We start from the raw sequence: 18,531 nt of genomic DNA, 5'->3' as shown, positions 1-18,531 counted from the left end.
ACATGATGAAAACCCTTAGTTCGATCTGCTCTATTCTTACTTTTAGGTTCCTGGTTATTAAACAATTTGTCCTGCTTTATATCTTACCACCTTTTAGCCACCAGTTGCAGACACTACCATGACACCATCCTGACTTTCCTGAGCAGATGACCTCACCAATGTGTCCTGGAACCTCACCATCCCAGAGTCCTACCCCACTAGGCAAAGACAGAAACAGGCTGGAGGTATGGATCGACCTGCTAACACCCACGTTCAGAGGAGAAGCAATTACAGAAGCCAGACCTTCAGCCTTCTATACCCCATAAGAATTTTGTCCAGGGCACCAGGCAGAGGTGCACTGGGTTAAGCACAAGGACGCATGCAAGGATCCCGGTTCCAGCCCCTGGCTCCCCAACTGCGGGGGGGGGGGGGTCACTTCACAAGCAGGGCTGCAGGTGTCTTTCTCTCTCCCTCTCTATCTCCCCCTCCTCTCTCTATTTCTCTCTGTCCTATCCAATAAAATAGGGGAAAAAATGCTGCCAGGAGCAGTGAATTCATAGTGCTGGTACCAAGCCCCAGCAAAAACCCTAGAGGCAAATATATATCCATACTCCAAGAGGGATAAAAAATAAGGATGTTTCCAAAGAGAGGATGGGATATGGAACTCAGTATAGATTAGTACCCCTGTTATCCTACAATCTTGTTAACCATTATTAAATCAGTAATAAAAAAAGAAAGTTGATGTGTGTGTGTGTGTGTGTGTGTGTGTGTGTGTGTGTATTACTTAGTTGTCAAAAATGATGAAGTCATCTCCTTTGTCTTATCTTGGATGAAACTTAAAGAAATCATGCTAAAATAGAATAGGCCAAAAAGAGAAAGAAGAATACTAGAGAGTCTCGTTAATAGATAGATTTTAAGAAACAAGGACAGAAAGGGAAAACACAAAGTGAAACTTGCACTGGGTATGGTGTATAGCATGAAAACAAAGGACTGTGGCAAAGGAGGGGAAGTGAGGGATGGAAATGGCATCAGTGTCCTGGTTCACAAAGGGGAGAAAGGATCTAAGTTGGGGCTGAGTGTATTCTGTAGGTACCTATCATGGGGAGATGAGAAACTGTACCCATGTATCAACAATATCAACAACTGTAATGTAAAACATTAACCTACGCTATGGTTTTGTTAATTAATACTTTCTTAAATAAAAAAAAAAACCATTAACCTCCCTAAGCCCCACCCCCTAACAAAGCTGTGGTATATACACACAATGGAATACATACTCAGCTATTAAGAATAATGAAGTCAGCTCTTTTGCCTCATCTACAGTAGAGCTTGAAAAAATGTTAAGTGTGATAATCCAGAATGAAAAAGATGAATAAGTATGATCTCACTCATAAGTGGAACTTCAGAGACAAAAACAGAAAAGGGAACACAAAGGAAAACTTGGGCTGGGTTTGCTGTATTACACAAGACAAAGGACTCTAAGGAGGAAGAGAATGAAGGGAGTTGGGAGTGGCTTTGGGGTCCTGGTGCATGATAGTGGGAAAGAATCTAACTTGGTGGTGAGAGTGATTTACAGACACTATCATGGTGAGATAAGAAACTGTACCCATGTGTCAACAACTAGAGTGTAAACAGTAAGGCTCCAATAAACTGATAAAAGAAGTACAGATGACCCTTTTTATAGCCAGTTCTGAGTGTTCATACGTGAATCTTCCAGGCAATAACAAGGCAGATAAAGTGAACAAATGTACCTACACTTGGACATCCAACCAGTCTTGCAGCATACCATCATCCTGGTTATATCTAAAGAAAGAACATTGTTGGAACAGCTAATAAGGACCTTTTCCATAAATGCACTATGAGTGGCATAAAAGAAGGGAGAACTGGGTCCATGCTCCCAGAGGGCTAGAGAATGGGAAGGCTATCATGGGAGAGGGTGGGTTATGGGGATTGGGTGGTGGGAATTGTGTGGAGTTGTACCCCTCCTACCTTATGCTTTTGTTCACTAATCCTTTCTTAAATTAAAAATTTAAATTAAAAAAAAAAAAAAGAAGGGAGAAAAATAAAAGAACACAGGGTGAAGATGGGACTGGGTATGGTGCCTTGCAGCAAAGCAAAAGACTCTGGGTTACAGAGCAAAGAGAGTGTGGGAATGAGTATCAGGTACTCAGTACATGGTGGTGAAGGGGCTTGGGAAGGTGGTGGGAGTGGTGTGCAGACACTTATCAAAGGGAAGGAAGAAATTTTACTTTGTGTCAACAACTATCATATAGAACAGTTCACCTATCAAATGAATTTAAAGAAAAGGAAAATCACTTCCTCTAGAAAGCACAGAAATCAACTAATAAAAGTTTAGACAACCTTCCAAAACAGGACAAATACAGAGTACTCACTGGGTTTTATTATATAAAAATAAGGGCAAATACTTCATTCGGATAATGTGCCCACTTGGACATGTGTGCAAATTAGTTTCCCCACAACACTGGAGGAAACTTCAATGCTGTTGTTTCTATCTGTCTATCTAGATATATGAAAAACTTGGTCCAGAGTGAAGTCTAAGACATAACAAAAACAAAACACAGATACATCTCACATAAAGATAGGATGTTTTCCAAACAAAAATTATACTGAAGTAAATTTAATTACAAAGTTTAATTGATCCCCAAATTAGCATTCAGCATTAACTAGTTGGACTGCAAAGGTGGATCAAGGGGCAGTACATGTCTTTCAAAGCTAAGGCTTGGATTGGATCTCCAGCACCATAAACAGGAAAATGACATTCTGGGCGCGCTCTCTCTCTCTCTCTCTCTCTCTCTCTCTCCCTCTCTCTCCAAAAAACACTCAATCAGCCACTATGTCAGACTCACTTTAACTAAATGGCTTTATGATGGTGAGAAGAGAAACAAAATAGCTTGCATAGCAACTCACATTTGGACATAAAACAAACCAAAGGTAAACTTTTATTTTTTTTCTTCCAGGGTTATCACTGGGGCTCAGTGCCTATATTATAAATCCACTGCTCCTGGCAGCCATCTTTTTTCCCATTGTTGTTGTTGTTGCTGCTGCTGCTGCTTTTGGATAGGACAGAGTGAATTGAGAGAGGAGGGGAAGATAGGGTGAGAGAAAGACACCCGAAGATCTGTTTCACTGCTTGCAAAGTGATCCCCCTACAGGTGGGGAGCTGGGGGCTTGAACCAGGATCCTTGCACCGGTCCTAGTGTTTCACACTATGTGCACTACTACCCGGACCAATTGTTTTTTATTGCATTAACCCACCTTTGTTACATTAAGTATTAAAAGGTTAAAAATAGACTTCAAGTCTGACAGTTATCTCCACTAATGTGATGTGGGAGTTTTGTTTGTTTTGTTTTGTTTTGCCTCCAGGGTTATTGCTGGGGCTCAGTGCCTGCACAATGAATTCACTGCTCCTGGAGGCCATTTTTTCCATTTTGTTGCCCTTGTTGTTTGTTACCCTTGTCATTGTCATTATTACTGTTGTTGTCATTGCTGTTCTTGTTGTTGGGTAGAGGGGGGAGAGAAAGACAGACAACTGCAGACCTATTTCACCATTTGTGAAGCAACCCCCCTGCAAGTGGGAAGCTGGAGGCTAGAACCGTTGGGAGTGTTTTTGTGTGACAATGTTACACAATATATGAGTTCTGGTAGAAGGAGAGTTTTGCTAGCATAACAAGTAGCTTTTAGAACAGGCAGGAAGGAAGGGAATAGAAACAGGAAGGTAATGAAGAGCTCACCTCTAGTTCTGCTACATCCATCAACTGTTTTCTAAGAGAATGTTTTCCATGTGTCAGTGGAGAGGGCAGCTACATTAACTTATGATTGCCAAGGCCAGTGTTTTAAACTCTGCAATACTTAGGAATCAGTTTGGGACACTGTTTATGTAAAGGTTTGATTCATCAGGTCTAGGTTGCTGGCCTAACATTCTGCATTTCTTTTCATCTCTTCATTAGGGAGACAATGATTTCTAAGATAGGTGTTAGTACATGTATATAGAGTCTTATATGCCAATGATAGGTGTGTAGCCACATCTATCATCAAGCAACATCCAACATGTTCCTACACCAAAGTACATGAGACCACCATGCCCTCTAAACACATCAAGGAAAAAGTCAGAAGGATGAGAAAACTGAGTCAAATTATGACAAGTGCTCAGCTCACAGTTACTCCATAGTTGGATTTTACAAAGAGGTGTGTGTGTGTGTGTGTGTGTGTGTGTGTGTATGCACATGTGTGTGTTTTCATAGAATCATAGATAAATAAGGCATAGAACACAGTATTAGTCGTCTACCTCAACAGATAAAGGGAACAAAAAAAACTTAGAGGTGTGAAGAGGGAAGGTCCTAGCAGACCTTTCCTGCAAACACATGACCCTGCAAAGTCCTACTGATCTCAGAGAAGGCTCAATAAAGAGAGGGGAAGCTCCTCAGAGCTGGAAACCTCAGGAGCAGCTGTTCTTGAGAGTATTTATGGACTTCTAGCTCTTCTCTCAGAGAGGGAGGACAGACAGGCAACAGACTTGATGGAGTTTTCCTCACCAACTACACAAAGGAGCTATGTTTCCTGGTGAAAACATACTACTTGTTATGTTAGCTCCTGTTGACAGCTGAGAGGGGACATACTGGATGGAGGGAGAATGAAAACAAAGACAAGATGGGGCAGGGTCTCTGAGAAAAGGAAACAGTAAGGGAGCACACAGGGTTTTCATTGCAGCTTAGGAGAAACAAGAATGGGATGAGGTAGAGCAGGAGTCTAGACAGCAACTTCTCAGTAATATGGAATTAAATAACAGAATACTAGAGCTACTGTCCATTTCCAAGTTATTCAAAGCAACTATGGTCAATTATAGGGGCCAGGCAGTGGCGCACCTGGTTGAGCACACACATTACACTGCACAAGGACCCGGGTTCGAGCCCCTAGTCCCCACCTGCAGGGGATAAGCTTCATGAGAGGTGAAGCAGGGCTGAAGATGTCTCTCTGTCTTTTTCCCTCCATCTCTCCCTCCCTACTCAGTTTCTCTACCTCTGTGTCTCTATCCAATAACAAAAAATAAATAAATAAAATTAAAATTTTTAAAAACTGATTGTAATGATTAGATCAAAGGACCAGAACAATTTCAACTATGGAACCAAAGTTACCATCAACAACCAATATCAGAAATGGCAAATAAACACCAGGACAGGAAAGGAAAGGTCCCCCAGAGAAGACAGAGGGTCCTTAGAGCAGGTGGGTGGGGAAGGCAGCTCCCAGGATGCCTGAGTGTGAGCAGGGGTCTGAGGGAAGTGAGGAAGTGAGAAGGAGACATCAGAGGAAGATTTTTTTGAAAGAAAGAGATAAAAAGAGAAAGCGAGGAACATAAGGACAGAGGGAGAGAAAGAGAGAAGAAGGAGGAGGAAGAGATAGTGGAGGAGGAGAAAAGAGTAAATATAGGGGGCAGTGGCAGCACACCTGGTTGAGCACACATGTTACAATGAGCAAGGACCCTGACGTCAAGCCCCTGGTGTCCATCTACGAGAGGAAAGCTTCATGAGTAGTGAAGAAGTATTGCAGGTGTCTCTCTGGCTCTCTCACTCTCCCTCTTTTTTTTTTTTATTTTATTCAGTAGGACAGAGAAGAGGGATGGGGAGATTGAGAGGGAAAGAAATAGACACCTGCAGACCTTCTTTACTGCTTCTGAAGAGTGCTTGCTATAGGTGGGGAGCAGGGACTCGAACCCAAGTCCTTGCCCAAAGTACGCTTAAACAGGTACACCAATGCCCAGCTGCCCCCTTCTATTTCCCCCTCTCAATTTTCTTTCTGTTCTATCAAATAAATAAACAAAGTTTAAATAAATAAATAAATCCTTCTTCAAAAGTTTTTTTTAAAAAAAAAGAAAGAAGAAATTTAGAGTGTATGTTGCAATGGTGCTCATGCTGCTTCCTTTGAACTCGTAGAAGCAAACAGACATTCTACTACATACTCACTGGAGATGAAGACCTACTCTTAAACTAACTCCCTTTCTTTGTATTCTTCCAGTGTTGTATCTTTCCATCCCATACCCAAAACCAAAAATTGAACAACTTCTGTTTCCATCCTACTCTCACTCTTAAGCATCTGGATGTCATCCACTACTGCAAAAATCACTGTGGAAGTAAAACCACCCAATCCTACTGAAGGAACAGATGTCCTTCTACTTGTCCACAACCTGCCTATGAGTGTTTCTGCCCATCTTTGGTTCACTGGTAAGTTTACTCTAATTTCAATTTACAAAAGATTAAACAGGAAAAGCAACCCAGGCTCTTCATACAGTGGATGGGAGATTATATATCACAGTGGATCCATGCTAATAAAGAATGTCACCCGGGGGAAAAAAAAAAAAAAAAAGAATGTCACCCGGAGGGATACAGGAAATTACATCTTCCAAGTCATAAGTAAATGCTTTGAAACAGAAGAGGTAACTACAGAGCTGCGAGTACACTGTGAGTATCCCTCTCTGAGCTCTATTTGGAGAAATTACTTCACATACTGAGGTGTGACACACTCGGGCTCTGCCGTCACTCTTTTGTATTCTGTTTCCAGGATAGATTTGAGCATTTAGTGCAACTCACATACAGTCAAAACAAATTTCACAGAGCAGTTCTTTATTAAAAGTCACAGGATATCACATGCCTTGCAGAGAGTAGAACAGAATCAGTTGGGTTGGGAGTTCAATGTCACCCTACCTTCCACAGACCCTTCCCTGTGACAGTTTATAGAGCTTGTTAAGTCCTCACCTGTGGGAATACTCTCAACTTCATATATAAATGCAGATCTGGGAATCTTCTTTCTATACCCTGTCCCAAGAGTCCTAACTCCAGTGATGTTGGGAGCCCTATGTCAGCGTTTGACGAGTGGGAGCAAAGATTTCCCAGGTACCCAGGTGCTCAGGTTCCAGAGCTGGAAACCAGCCAGTGCTCAGCACCAGAATCACATCTAGGTAGGGCTGAGCCTGGTCCTTCAGTGGAGCCTCAGTGTGGAAACACAGATGTACAAGGTCCACAGACATTTAGCAAAAGCCTTGGGGAATTGGGAGACTCCCATAGGAAGGTCAGTGTCCTCAGGAAGGAACAGAGTGAGAAGGTAATTCTGGCAGATCCACTTTCACCAGATCAGAGCAGGCTGTGACTCTCACACAGATAATCTATAACAGACACTGTTTACATGCACAGCTCCTCTACACACTGTTCATCTGACTGGAAGTAACTTAAGCTATAGAAAGAAAATAGGCAGTTCTGAAAACATTTACCAGGTACCAATCTATCATTATTATTTAGAGATATGCAGGCATAAGAGGAGGAAAAACAAAAATCACAACCTGAATTACAGACCATGAGCAGCAAGCAGATCAGACACACTGACTGGTTGTCTATACACACAGTCCAATCTAGTCTTTCCTAGTGGAACACATGAAAGCCATATAAATCTGGAAAAAAAAAACTCACTAGTTTCTAGCTTTCTGGTTAGGTATCCCCAGCTCAGAGACAGATTATGGTTGGGGAGTGAGAGAAAACTGGGGATTCATCTCTGATGGTCCTACAGTGAATTCCCTTGATCAGAGTCATTGCCTGGAATGCCCAGGCCTCCACTGGTGACAGATTCACACCTCCTTGCACAGGGCCTGAACATATCTGCTTCTCAATACTATTGCTTGTTAAGTCCCTAAAGAAAATGGAAAGGACACTGCACTCTCACTGTTAGCTCTAAACCTCCACACAGTGCAGGCCCGTGTATGAAAGACCACAAGTTATTTGTGGTGAAGGAGAGGACAATGACTGATAATGTAAATCAAAGAACAAATGATTCACAATCTCATAGAGATTGAAGATGGTACAGAGTCCTAGAAGGGCTGGTCATACTGTTTCCTGTATCTCCAGAAGAAAACATTTACCAGCCACTTAGAACCTGACATTTAAACAAATGTTCAAAATTGCTCTGATTCTCTATCACTTTCTCTCTCCCTGTATCTGTCCATCTGTCTGTCTGTCAGTCTCTCTCATAAATAAATTTTTAAAAATAAGTGAGGCCTATATCAGAGAGATATGATTAACCTTGCACAGACCAAGACCTTCCCTTCCCTCTGATGACATCACATGTGACATTATTCTGTTTACTCCAGATGGCCCGGATGCCCCCACCATTTCCCCCCCAGACTCCCACTTCCATTCAGGGGCAGCGCTCAACCTCTCCTGCCACGCAGACTCTGACCCCCCAGCACAGTACTCCTGGCTGACCAATGGGAGGCCCCTGCAATCCACACAGGAGCTCTTCATCCCCTACCTCGCTGTGACTGACAATGGATCCTATACCTGCTGCATCCACAACTCTGCCACTGGTCTCAATAGAACTATAGACAAGAATATTGTAGTCTCTGGTAAGTGACTCCCTAAACCATCAGCACCAGGTTCTAGAATGAGTCTGTGGACTTTCAGGAAAACTCTGGAAGAGTTCTTTCTCAGCTTGTGAGCCCAGACACAAGCAAATCCTGAATCTGTCCCTGCACCCACTCTCCCTCCTACTACACCTCTACTGCCTCCATCCCCCTTCTCTTGATTTCTGACTTCCCCTGGTCCATGTGGATCAAGCTTAGAAAATGAAAAAGAATTACTTTAAGCCTCACAACCGTCCAGCTATGAGAAAGTCCTTTGAGATGGGGAAAGGAAAGTAGTCCCTACTGTGAGGACAGATACCTTTGACTCCTGTTCACTTGCAGATTTTCATATAAATTTCGAATATAACTTTCTTGCCAGATACCATCTGCAAAGATTTCCTAATATATTTAGTCATGATTCTTACACTGTGTCCTTCAATGCACAGATGAAAATATAAACACATGGGTGGAATTCAACCCATCTACTTTTCTTTTTTGTCATTTCATCCTGAATGATATAATATTATCTTTTTAAATCATTGTGTATTTATTTACTCAATACAATTCTAGATGGCAAAGGCTGTTTCAAGAAGTCTTTTTTCCCTGGACTGAAGACCCCACCAATGTGTCCTGGAGCTCCGCCTCCCCAGAGACCCACCCTAATAGAATCAATTTTTTTAAAAAAACAACTCATTAGGAAAGAACACAAGTATAATAAAATATTTGTTCCTTATATTTCTCAACACTTTTTTTTGCAGATTTCAAAATTTCAGGGTATCTTCTTTTAGTTTAGTTTGTTCCCAAGTGTTGTATTCATATAACTATAACTGGAATTATATTCCTAAATTTCTCAGATAGTTTGTCCTCTCCTTTGTATTCATCCGTCATCTCCTGGAGAGGTCAAGGCCAATGTCTGGGTGACTTTGACAGGCACACTGAGGTCCTGTGAGGGACAGGGATAGCTGAAAGGGCAGCATGGCCACAGGCCACAGGCTAAGTCTCACTCACTCCACCCTCTGTGTCTCCACAGCACCAGTGGCAAAGCCCTCCATTCAAGCCAGCAAAACCAATGTCACAGAAAATGACACGGTGGTTCTGACCTGTGTCACAAAGGACAGTGGCATCTCTATCCAGTGGTTCTTCAATGGGAAAAGGCTGCACTTCAAAGAGAGGATGACGCTGTCCTTTGACAACAGCACCCTCATCATACAACCCGTCCGGAGAGAGGATGATGGGCATTATCAGTGTAAGATCTCCAACCCAGCCAGATCCAGAAGAAGTAACCACCTAAAGTTGAATGTAAAAGAGTAATACTCCTCCGCTCCTATGTATTCTGAAGCTTTGTAGAGAGAGCTTTTCATATGCTAGTTATAGTTAGAATATTAATAATGACAAGTATAATAAATGAAATGAAAGAGAGTCATAAGAAGACATCCACTGAGTCACTAAGTGCAAAAAATTTAAAGGTGACATTGGAGCATTCCAACAAAATGGATAGAACTGCAGGTGACATGAATATGCTGAGAAAGTAAGATAAGAGGTGGGGCCAGGCAGTGTTGCACCTGGTTGGGCACACATTTATTGTGCAAGGACATGGGTTTGAGCCCCTGCCTGCAGAGAGAAAGCTTTAAGAGTGGTGAAGCCGGACTTCAGGTGTCTCTCTTTCTCCCTCTCTATCTCCCCCTTCCCTCTTGATTTTTGGCTGTCTCTATCCAATAAATAAATAAAGATAATAAGAAAAAGAGGTGAAAGAAAACACTGGGTGGTTTTGCTCACCTGTGGAATATAAATCACTGAGGCAAACAAAATTGCAAAAACTTAAGTATCCTACCTGGCTCTTAGTTATGGTGATAATGTCAGTGGTAACCAAAGGAATGGGAGAGTCACAGGACTTCAGTGGTAGCTTTGGTGACTTACATACATGCTTTTATAGGTGTGAAAACATACTACTAAAAGCTTACAATTCTGTAAATCACTGCTAATGAAAATTTAAAAAATAAATACAAACAAAAAGATCAGGTGACATTGTTATTATTGCTGAACTTTGTAACAGCAAATGGACACATCACTCCCTTAATCTCATACCCACCCTCTGAAAGTGATGGGAACATGATTCCCCCAGAGGAAAACCACACTCACGTGACAATGATGGGACACAACACCCATATAACATGCACTATGTAAAATGTAATCTGCCCAAATCATTTGGTTCAGAATTGAGAATATAAAGTTCTGAAGAATTCAAGTCCAAGCCAAGACCCTGGCTCCAGACATTAGGACCTCCCTGACTTGGGTCCCACAGAAAATTACATTGAGTTGAGCATATTTTCTAACATGAATGTTTCCAAAGAAATGGAAACATTTCTTTCTTTCTTTCTTTCTTTCTTTCTTTCTTTCTTTCTTCTTTATTTGTTTTTTTGACTTGACTCCAGGGTTATTAGCTGAGGGCTCGGTGACAGCAACACAAATCTAATGCTCCAGACAGCCATTTCCTCTCCCCTATTCTTTTAATAAGCCAGAGACAAACTGACAGAGGATGGGGAGACAAAGATAGGGAGGTAGAGAAATAAAGATACATTCAGACCAGCTTCACTTCTTGTGAAGTGGAGCCCCTGCAGAAGTGGAGCAGGGACTCAAACCCTGCTCCTTGGACTTGATAATGTGTGCTTAACCGGGTGCACCACTGCCTGGCCCTCAAAAAGAGTCTGTCTAATGATCCATCTGTGAACAGTTTGGCAGTGTGCTTATCTCCCATTTGGAAAGAGCAATCACATCGCTCTGTCTGACTCTACATGGGTAACTGTCATGGGGAAACCGAAGGAACAACTCTAGGGAACACGCTCATCTAGAATACAATACCCAATCCAGCAGGACTGTCGGCAACCTGGATGGTCTGTGGTGTTGAAACTCTCTACTCCGCTGCTCACACCTGCTCCCACCATGCAACCATCCTGGTGAGCTCCCCCTCTCTCTTCACACTGTCCCCAGGGAGTCTATGTGTCACCCAAGTGACACAGGGTAGCCCTTCCCACAGTGCAGCTAAGGGGCTACATCAAGGAAACAAGTATACATCAAGGAAAACGGTATCTTCTGTTTTCCATCTACACCATGCCTCGGCCTCGCGTGAGCTTAATGTGCAGCTTGGCGATACGAGAATCCGGCATGAAGCCCAGCCAGTCTATCTTGGCGTTACTCTCGATCGCACTCTGTCATTTCACAAACATCTCATAAAAACTGCAGCAAAGGTGGGCGCAAGGAATAACATCATTGCAAGACTGGCCAGCTCCTCATGGGGCGCGAGCGCTTCCACACTACGATCATCATCTCTGGCATTATGCTATTCCAGTGCAGAATACTGTGCCCCAGTATGGTTCCATAGCCCCCATGTCCACTTGGTCGATTCCAAATTATATTCCTCCATGAGGATAATTTCTGGAACCATCCGTTCCACCCCGGTTCCATGGCTGCCAGTTCTTAGCAACATCACCCCGCCAGATATTCGTCGGGATGCGGCATCATCTAAGTTCATTTCCCACGTCTATGCTCGACCGGACCTGACAATATACGTGGATATCTTCGCCCACCCTGTCCAACGCTTGACGTCTCGTCACCCAATCTGGTCCCCTACGCCTACACTGAACTTCTCTGTTCCAGACTCTTGGAAACAGAGTTGGCAGTCAGCTGAGGTAAAGAACAAACACCTCATCACAGACCCCTGCAAGCGTCAACCCGGCTTTGACCTAGCACGTTATGATCGGGCCCTCCTCAATCGCTATCGAACAGGCCATGGCCCGTGCGCCACTATGTTCCATCGCTGGGGAGCCAGAGACGACCCGAACTGCCCCTGCGGCTCCAGACAGACTATGACCCACATAGTCAACGACTGCCACCTCTCCAGATTCAAAGGAGGTCTCGAAACTTTACATCAGGCTCAACCTGACGCTGTTGACTTGTTACGGAAGAAGGGCAAACACTAGAAGAAGAAGGAAACAAGAGGATATCCAGAGAGGAGGCTTCCATGTCCCTCACCCTGGAAGCTGACTGGGGATGAGCTCACAGTGCTCTCCTGGATCATATTTAACTAGTCCTCAGGACCCTACACAGGACCAGGTGACTACTCGCATCTCTGTGGTGTGTTCTCAGAAAGACTGTGTGAGCTGAGAAGATGTGATGCTGACATACAGCTGTGGGGAGTGCTGGTAGGGTGAGGAACCAGGAAAGAAAAGTCTAGAGACAGGCAAGTGCCTAGGCTGAGGGTCAAGAGTTACTGAGGTGAATACAGGTCAACTCAGGTAGTCACTACCTGAGACGATTGTTGGTGAATTTCTCATAGAGGGTCTTACTCTCACACTAGAACTTTTTGTTTTCTGTGGGAAGAAGAACCTTTCTGTGGACCACTCTTGACTCAGTTTTTGAGTTTTCAAATATAAAGAATGACACACATGGTAAGAGAGATTGACAACATGCTGAGACAAAAAGGCGATCTTAATAAGTCTATGGATATTGACATCCTAGAGTATCTTTTCTCACAGTGAGGGTATGAGGCTGAAAATCAATCCAAAAAGAAGAAAAAGGGGCTAAATGTAGATACTAAACAACATACTTGTGAGCGACAAATTGGTTGCTTAAGAATCAAGTGAGAACTTAAAAACTATTTGGAGGCAAACAACAATAAAGAGACCAGCTACCAGTTACCTGTGGGAAGTGGCTAAAGCAGTCATACCATCAAAGCTCATAATAATACAGGCCTACATTTAAAAAGAGCAAAGATCACAAGTAAACTCTCTTTTTTTAAGTTTTTATTTATTTATTTTCCCTTTTGTTGCCCTTCTTGTCTTTTTTGTTGTTGTAGTTATTATTGTTGTTGTTATTGATGTCATCATTGTTGGACAGGACAGAGAGAAATGGAGAAAGGAGGGGAAGATAGTGAGAGGGAGAGAAAGACACCTACAGACCTGCTTCACTGCCTGTGAAGCAACTCCCCTGCAGGTGGAGACCCAGGTGCTCGAACCGGGATCCTTCTGCAGGTCCTTAACCTACTGCACTACCGACCGATTCAACTATAAAATTCGCAACAATGAGAGCAAAAGTCAGCTGAAGGAAGGAAATAGTTAAAAATTAGGGCAGAAATAAATGAAACAGAAACACAATTACAAGATTAGTGAAGCAAAGAAGTGGTCCATCAAAAGGATAAATAAAATAGATAAAGCTGAAGGGTTGTCATTCCACACGTGAAGTCTCTGGATACAGTCTGAGGTGAAGCATGTTGAGGTGGCAATCGTTGCGTTGGTTAGGTTGTGATCAGCGGATGCAATATTATTTGGTTTGGATTGGGAGATGCATACGGGAAAGTGGGCCCTATCCAAGGGTTCCAGGACTGGGGGAAGTAGGGGCTCTATAGTGGAGATGTGAGGTTCCTGCTGTCTTAGTTGTACCCCTCCTACCTTATGTTTTTGTTCATTAATCCTTTCTTAAATAAAAAAATAATAAAATAAAAAAATAATAAAATAAAATAGATAAACCACTGGCTAGACTCACCTAGAAAAAGAAGTGAAAACAATATGATAAAAACAATCAGTGGAGGGCCCGGGCTAGGAGGGGAAGCCGGTGGTGGCTGAGGCTGCAGCACGGCGGAGGCTGCTGGTTTCATAACCATCGCTCCTCTTCGCTGATTCGCGGGCTGCGAGGCCTGAGTCAGGTAGGGCTGTGGCCTCGGGGAGCTGCGGGAGTGGAGGCCGCCTGGGAACGGGCGGGCTGGAAGCGCAGGTACATGTGAAGACTTCTTGGCAGTTCACGTGGAAATTGTTGATCACCTCGCCCTCATTTCTGCCTCTTCTGTGTTGGCAAGGGAGCGTGCCCAAATCAGCAAGGCACCACAGCAGAACAATACTCCAGGAGTGAACAGAATCAGCGTTATCCATACGCAGGCTCATGCCACCGGCTTGCAGCAGGTTCCTCAGCTGGTGCCTGCTGGCCCTGGGGGAGGCGGCAAAGCTGTGCCTCCAAGCAAGCAAAGCAAAAAGAATTCCCCTATGGATCGAAAAACAGTGACGAATACCGGCAGCACAGAGAAAGGAACAACATGGCTGTGAAAAAGAGCCGGTTGAAAAACAAACAGAAAGCACAGGCTACACTGCAAAGACTGAATCAACTCAAAGAAGAGAACGAACGATTGGAAGCCAAAATTAAATTGCTGGCTAAAGAATTGAGTGTACTGAAAGATTTGTTTCTTGAGCATGCACATAACCTTGCAGACAACGTTCAACCCAGCAACACGGAAAATACTACAGCCAGTTCTGAGAATGCAGGGCAGTAGACCTCACCCCTTCCAAAACTTCAAAAACTCGTGGCTTGAACCTTAAAGGTGTGACTTCCGATACCACTCAGATCAGCGGCTGAGCAGTGTCTTGTTTTATGATTCAGAGATCTGTTGGAAATTGTTCTTTACTACCCAGCAATGAAGAGTTGATTAGCTCCAAAAGATTGGCCTTGTAATGTGAATGTCTGGTTTAAAATTATATAAATTTTTCTGGAGGTTTAAAAAAAAAACATGATAAAAACAAAAACAAAACACCACAGACCTGATATTCTTAATAAATTTTGACTTCCCAAGAAGCACTTCTGTTTTAGGTTGACAAAAATAACAGATAACTGTCAGATCATGTAGGATCCTGGTTTCTCAATCATGGTTAGTTGAGTTCAGACAAACTGAAAACCATCCATGCTGATACGTTAATGATGTTTTAAAAATTCCTAGGACCATAGGAACCAATCGATCACCCTGTAATTTGGAAGGATTTTAAAGCATAGAGCACACACCTGTTTTTACATAATTAGTACTATTTTCCCCATGCACTAGTTTTTGAATAGTGATGATGAGGTTAAATAAAGAAACCCTATTGCATTTTAAAGGCAGCATGCAGATAGATAATTAGCTTAAAAATAAGGCTAGAATTGAGAAAGCCAATAGTTTTTTCTTTTTTAAAAATGAAAGTAAGGCATATTAAAGTTAACACTAATACGATACCTTTTGGGTATTGGATTGGTATTTGTTTGTTTGTCTGTTTCCTAATGAAAAAAAGAATCTAAAAACAACACCTGGGGTACAGTAAAACTCATAGTTGCTAGTAAAGTAAGACTGTATTGTTTTGACAGCTGAGTTAACTGATTCAATGTCTTCACAGTCTGATCCCACAAGCTACGGATCAGGATTTGCGATACTCACCTGTTAGTTTCTGTTGTTCAGATGTCTGCTTTGGGGCCGTGCCTTTTAAAGCTAAACTTTTCATGCGACGAATGATTTTGGCATTTGATCTAAAGTAGGAAAATATCAACTCTGTACCCAAAATGACTGTCTAAGAAAACTTGAAAGTATAAGGTTTTCACCTTTAATTTATTTCCCATAACTACATCCCTTTTGTATTTTTTTTTTTTTGGTGGCATTTCTTTTTCTTGTTAGTGGGCTGTCCTTTCAGATGTTTACTGTTCATTACTCCTGTTTATTCATTTGTATGCTTTTGTGTCTCATAAATTATTGTGGAAAGAAAATACTCAGGATATCAATTGATACTTTTTTGTTGAAACTCAACAATGGCCATCACTAAAGTTGGGAATCTAGAGTATGGCTCATTACCAGTATTGGTAGTTTTGATTGCCTTTGTTGATTTTTTTTCCCCCTAGCACAATTCTAGCTCAAATTTGTAGGCTTTTGTGCATTTTCCTTTTTTGTGTGCCCGGATTGGTGACAAGTGACCATGCTACAAGAGACCATGCTACAACTGACCAAAAAGTTGGAAGGTAGTCCTCGTTGACTAAATTGCTGTTTCATCCTAGGACCTGGGACCATACAACCAGAGGTTACATTGAGGGCAGGTCAAGAGGACAGCACTCTGCATCTCAGCAAAGCCATCATTAAGGCCAGAAGTCCCTTCTGCATGTTTTGTGAGTGCCACTGCCCCAGAAGGGTTAAGTCTCTGCAGAGCCCAGGACGCAGGATAGAATACTTTTAGGGTCTAATACCAGTTTACTTTGTATTATCAATTTGCTCATAGAGCTTGATAGATGTTTTGAATAACTAAGACACGTTCACAGAAGCCTACTGAATCTTTAATAGCTGACTGATGTTCTGAAATTAATTTTATTGGAGATGCAGTTAGAGCATTTGAATCTCTAAGCACCTCTAATACGTGTTAGACATTTCAATCTGGGATTACAAAAGAAAAAACTCACCAGAAACTGATGTCCCCATTGGATTTATGGTTAAAAAATCACATGAACTTACTGAACTATCTTGGAAAAGAAGCTATAGGGAAATCATGAGGGCTGTGTGTTTGCAACATTTCAATCTATTCAAGTGTCCCTCTCACCTATGCAAATCAAGGCATTAACACAAGCAGTCTTTAATGCATAGGGCAAAAATGTTAACCGTTGTCTTGACTATCTTAGTGAAGTGTTTTGGGGATAAAGTTTTTCATCTGACAGTTTGACCAGTTTAAAATGGCAGCTAAAACTATGTGTGGAGAATGGGTAAGAGGAGAACTTCGGGAATTGTAAATTGACTGTTGTTAACTTTTGGTCTCTGTGTTGCATATGACTGACGAGGATCTGATCTGCCTCTGCCAGCAGGTCCAATGGCTGAAGAATTAGACTTCCTTCTAACTTTTTAGCTGTCTCTGTCTTGCACGATGAGTGCTTTCTCTCTGGTCAAAGCAGCCACTGATGATGGGAGTGCAGCTGGTACACTGCCTGGCCCTCATTCACTGGGACATGAGCTCAGAGACTTAGGACATTTTTCCTGAGAAGTAGGAAGACTTTCATGAAATGTGACCAGGTTTTTTTTTTTTTTAATTTATTTATTCCCTTTTGTTGCCCTTGTTGTTTTATTGCTGTAGTTATTATTGTCGTTGTTGTTGGATAGGACAGAGAGAAACGGAGAGAGAAGGGGAAGACAGAGAGGGGGAGAGAAAGATAGACACCTGCAGACCTGCTTCACCACCTGTGAAGCGACTCCCCTGCAGGTGGGGAGCCGGGGTTCGAACCGGGATCCTTATGCCGGTCCTTGTGCTTTGCGCCACCTGCGCTTAACCCGCTGCGCTACCACCCGACTCCCCGTGACCAGGTTTTTGAAGTTCAAAACACGAGTGTGAAAATGTCAAATGATGTACATTTTAATATTTGGTATTTAAAGAAAGGAAATTGTAGCAGCTTTTCATGTTTCCCCATGAGAGGGCTTGAGACCTTGTAACTGAATAATCCAGTTAGAATTCAGTGCTTTTTGATGCCTTAGAAATAGATTTTCTTTGTTGCTGTTGTTGTCCGACAAAAGCTAGGAAGGAGAAAGTCCATTCTATAGCTGTTAGATCTGCCTCTCAGGAAAAAGTACTTACCTGTTCTTTCCGTTCCTAGCTTCCCTCAGTTTGTGAGATTACTATATTTTTTAATATAATTTTATTTCTTTCATTGAATTTGAAATAAAAAACAAAACTTTGGGGAAAAAATCAGTAGTCATCACAAATCTTCTTAATAAGCCAAAAGAGAATGCCAGATTATCTCACTCAAAGACAGAGTTTAATAAACAGTGGGGGGCAGGTGGTAACACCCCAGGTTAAACATGCATAGTACAAAGCAAAAAGACAGGTGCAAGGATCCTGGTTCCCCATCTGCAGAGGGGTTGCTTCACTAGTGGTGAAGCAGGTCTGGAGGTGTCTCTCTATCCCTCCTCCTTCAATTTCTCTCTGTCCTATCCAACAACAGCAGCAACCCCAACAACAACAACAATGGAAAAAATGGCCATCAGAACCCCAACAACAGCAGCAGTGGGGGGAAAAAACGGCCACCAGGAGCAGAGGATTCCTAGTGTAGGCACTCAGCCCCAATAGTTGCGTGTAGGGAGGAAGTAAGGGAGGGAGGGAGGGAGGGAGAGGGAGAGGGAGAGGGGGAGAGGGAGAGAGAGAGAGAGAGAGAAAAGAGGGAAGAGAAGTAAAGGTAGAAAGAGAAAAGACAAAGTAAATCTCTAGGGAATGAGGACAATGAAGGGATGAGGGGAGAGGGACTTTGGCATCCTCTCATTGATAATTTGAATTTCTCTGATCATCAATGTTTGGTGCATTTTTTCATATGTCTGTTGGCTTTTTGGAACTCTTCTTTCTGTC

At 42.6% G+C, this 18,531-nt stretch overlaps 1 protein-coding gene and 1 long non-coding RNA gene across 2 annotated transcripts in view; both read left to right on the top strand.

The window, feature by feature from the left end:
• Positions 1 to 6,008: 6,008 nt before the first annotated feature.
• The window catches only part of LOC103122347 (uncharacterized), a 127,881-nt gene continuing 115,358 nt past the window's right edge, over positions 6,009 to 18,531 (top strand). The window contains 5 exon segments of the mRNA XM_060186420.1: positions 6,009 to 6,452; positions 8,129 to 8,383; positions 9,411 to 9,679; positions 14,229 to 14,692; positions 15,565 to 15,699. Of these exon segments, the coding sequence (XP_060042403.1) occupies positions 6,092 to 6,452; positions 8,129 to 8,383; positions 9,411 to 9,679; positions 14,229 to 14,692; positions 15,565 to 15,699 (1,484 nt within the window). The 5' untranslated portion in view covers positions 6,009 to 6,091.
• LOC107523047 (uncharacterized) lies at positions 16,649 to 17,864 on the top strand. Its single transcript, XR_001601719.2, has 2 exons — positions 16,649 to 17,210; positions 17,499 to 17,864. It is a non-coding gene; the product is annotated as an uncharacterized LOC107523047 (long non-coding RNA).

This window comes from Erinaceus europaeus, chromosome 2, assembly GCF_950295315.1.
Source record: "Erinaceus europaeus chromosome 2, mEriEur2.1, whole genome shotgun sequence".
Classification (NCBI taxonomy): domain Eukaryota; kingdom Metazoa; phylum Chordata; class Mammalia; order Eulipotyphla; family Erinaceidae; genus Erinaceus; species Erinaceus europaeus.
The sequence above is the reverse complement of the archived record's forward strand: the minus strand, read 5'-3'. Positions and strand labels throughout refer to the sequence as shown.